The 1,947-nt window shown below is 38.4% G+C and overlaps 1 protein-coding gene across 1 annotated transcript in view; it reads left to right on the top strand.

Moving 5' to 3' along the window:
* The window catches only part of LOC111701491 (something about silencing protein 10), a gene marked incomplete in the record, with an annotated part of 9,611 nt that overhangs the window by 2,819 nt on the left and 4,845 nt on the right, over positions 1-1,947 (top strand). The window contains 2 exon segments of the mRNA XM_023472797.1: positions 83-240; positions 603-885. Coding sequence (XP_023328565.1) covers positions 83-240; positions 603-885 — 441 coding nt within the window.

Raw genomic sequence — 1,947 nt, 5'->3', positions numbered from 1 at the left:
TTAATCCCGATCCCCCCCTAAGATAAAAATCATAAGTAGTAAAATGGAAAAATGTTCTAGATGTATATCTCTCTTTGTCCAGGAAATACTGGAGAGAAGATTTTAACCTCGGACAGTGAGTTTGAGGAGGACGAGGAGGAGGAGAGGGAGGCCGAGATCCTCCAGGCCAGGCAGATGGACAGGATGCAGGAGGAGGACTTCCTAGATACGTTCGTTATTAAGGAGAACAAGGATTTAGAGGTAGCACTTAATTAAATGTTTTAGTGATTGTCGACGTAATTTAAATAATAACGATAACTTTAAAACTTTTATCCGCCTACCAGGGAGAATGATATTATTTTTTATAGATAAATTCTGTAAATCTTCCTTGTCTGCGCTGCGCATAAATCTGCAAGCCACTTTTCTTGGGAAATCGTAATTGAAAATTATGAATTGGAAGCTAGAAAAACAAGTTCATATAAATAAACATAATACTTTTTGTCCCGTTTTACGACTGAAAAAAAAAAATATCTCGTAACATTAATTTTCTATTAACTAGCTTGCTAGGAAAGCAAAAAAATAGTTTATCTAAAAGAAGTAAACCAATAACAGTATTTTTTTAGAAAGTAGAAGAAGAAATTGTTGAAGAAATCGTGAAGCGCGATCTATCCGCCCTATCATCCAAGGAACTCTCCGCCTTATTCCGCCGTGATGCTCCGGAATTTGACGGAATCGTCCTGGATTTCAGGAAGAAGATGTCGGAAGCTGTTCAGCTGAGTCGGCTGGTCAGCCTGGAGGACACAGTAGCTTTACCTCCTGGTCCGGCGCTGGAGTATATTCGAGCCAAGTTCCAGCTGCTGACTAATTATTGCACAAATATCACAGCCTACCTCATGTTCAAATCTAAGTACAAATTATATGAGTCTACGTTCAAAAATAGAACCGGCTGCTATTAATATTGAAAGAGATATTACAAAATGTCTTACTTGACACGGGTTCTTTTAAATAAATAACCTGGTTCCAGATCCGGATTTGTATCCGGATCAATTTTTTTCCAGTGTGGATCAAGGATCCGGATCCGCATCATCTAATGGATCCGTTGCACTGCTTTTAAGGGTATTTCCATCTTTACATAGAGAGTCACTTGATATTACGCTCACAGTCCCTTTAAAAGTTCATAAAATTAATTTAAATAAATTTTACAACTCCTGACACTAAATCGCTACCGACAACATCTGATTTGAACCCGGCCATAGATTTAACAATCGTCATGACTGTATATAAACTCTTAAAGGGGTTTATCTTGTTTCTCGCTTGTTGGTTTATTTATTTTCTAAATAGGCAAGGGAAGCGAAAAATTGTTTTAAGTATTCAAGCTTTGTATGAAAAGCTGGAGAGTGGAGACTAATAGAATTTTAACGTGTAAATGAAATTAGTGCTGGTCCTCTTATTAAAACAATAATCCAAATTTTGTTGATAAGGAACTGATAGCGACAGTGACCTGGAGCTTCCAAAGTTGTCAAAGCTGAAGAAGAAGAAGGCGGGGAAGAAGAGCGAGGCGGAGGCAGAGCTCGAGATGAACGACGAGGATTTCCTCGGAAGCGACATGGAGGACAACAACGAGGAGAATATCCGAGCCTGGGGATCCAGGAAGAAACATTTCTACGGAGGTAAAGGATATTAATGATACAGGGGTATTCAAATATCATTCCCCCCCCTTTCACCAAAAATCATTCTCCTCCCACTATTAAATAAATGTCCCCCCTCTCTTCAAAAATCATTTCCGCTCATCAAAATTTATTCCCTCCCCCTTCTTAAAAAATCATTCCCCTTCCTCTTCAAATATCATCCTCCCCCGCTTCTTCAAAAATCATTCTCTAACTCTTCTTCAAAAATCATTCTCTAACTCTTTTTCAAAAATCATTCTCTAACTCCTCTTCAAAAATCATTCTCTAGTCGACGGAAGAA

This window comes from Eurytemora carolleeae, unplaced genomic scaffold, assembly GCF_000591075.1.
Source record: "Eurytemora carolleeae unplaced genomic scaffold, Eaff_2.0 scaffold316, whole genome shotgun sequence".
Lineage (NCBI taxonomy): Eukaryota > Metazoa > Arthropoda > Copepoda > Calanoida > Temoridae > Eurytemora > Eurytemora carolleeae.
This window is presented reverse-complemented; position numbering and strand designations above follow the sequence as displayed.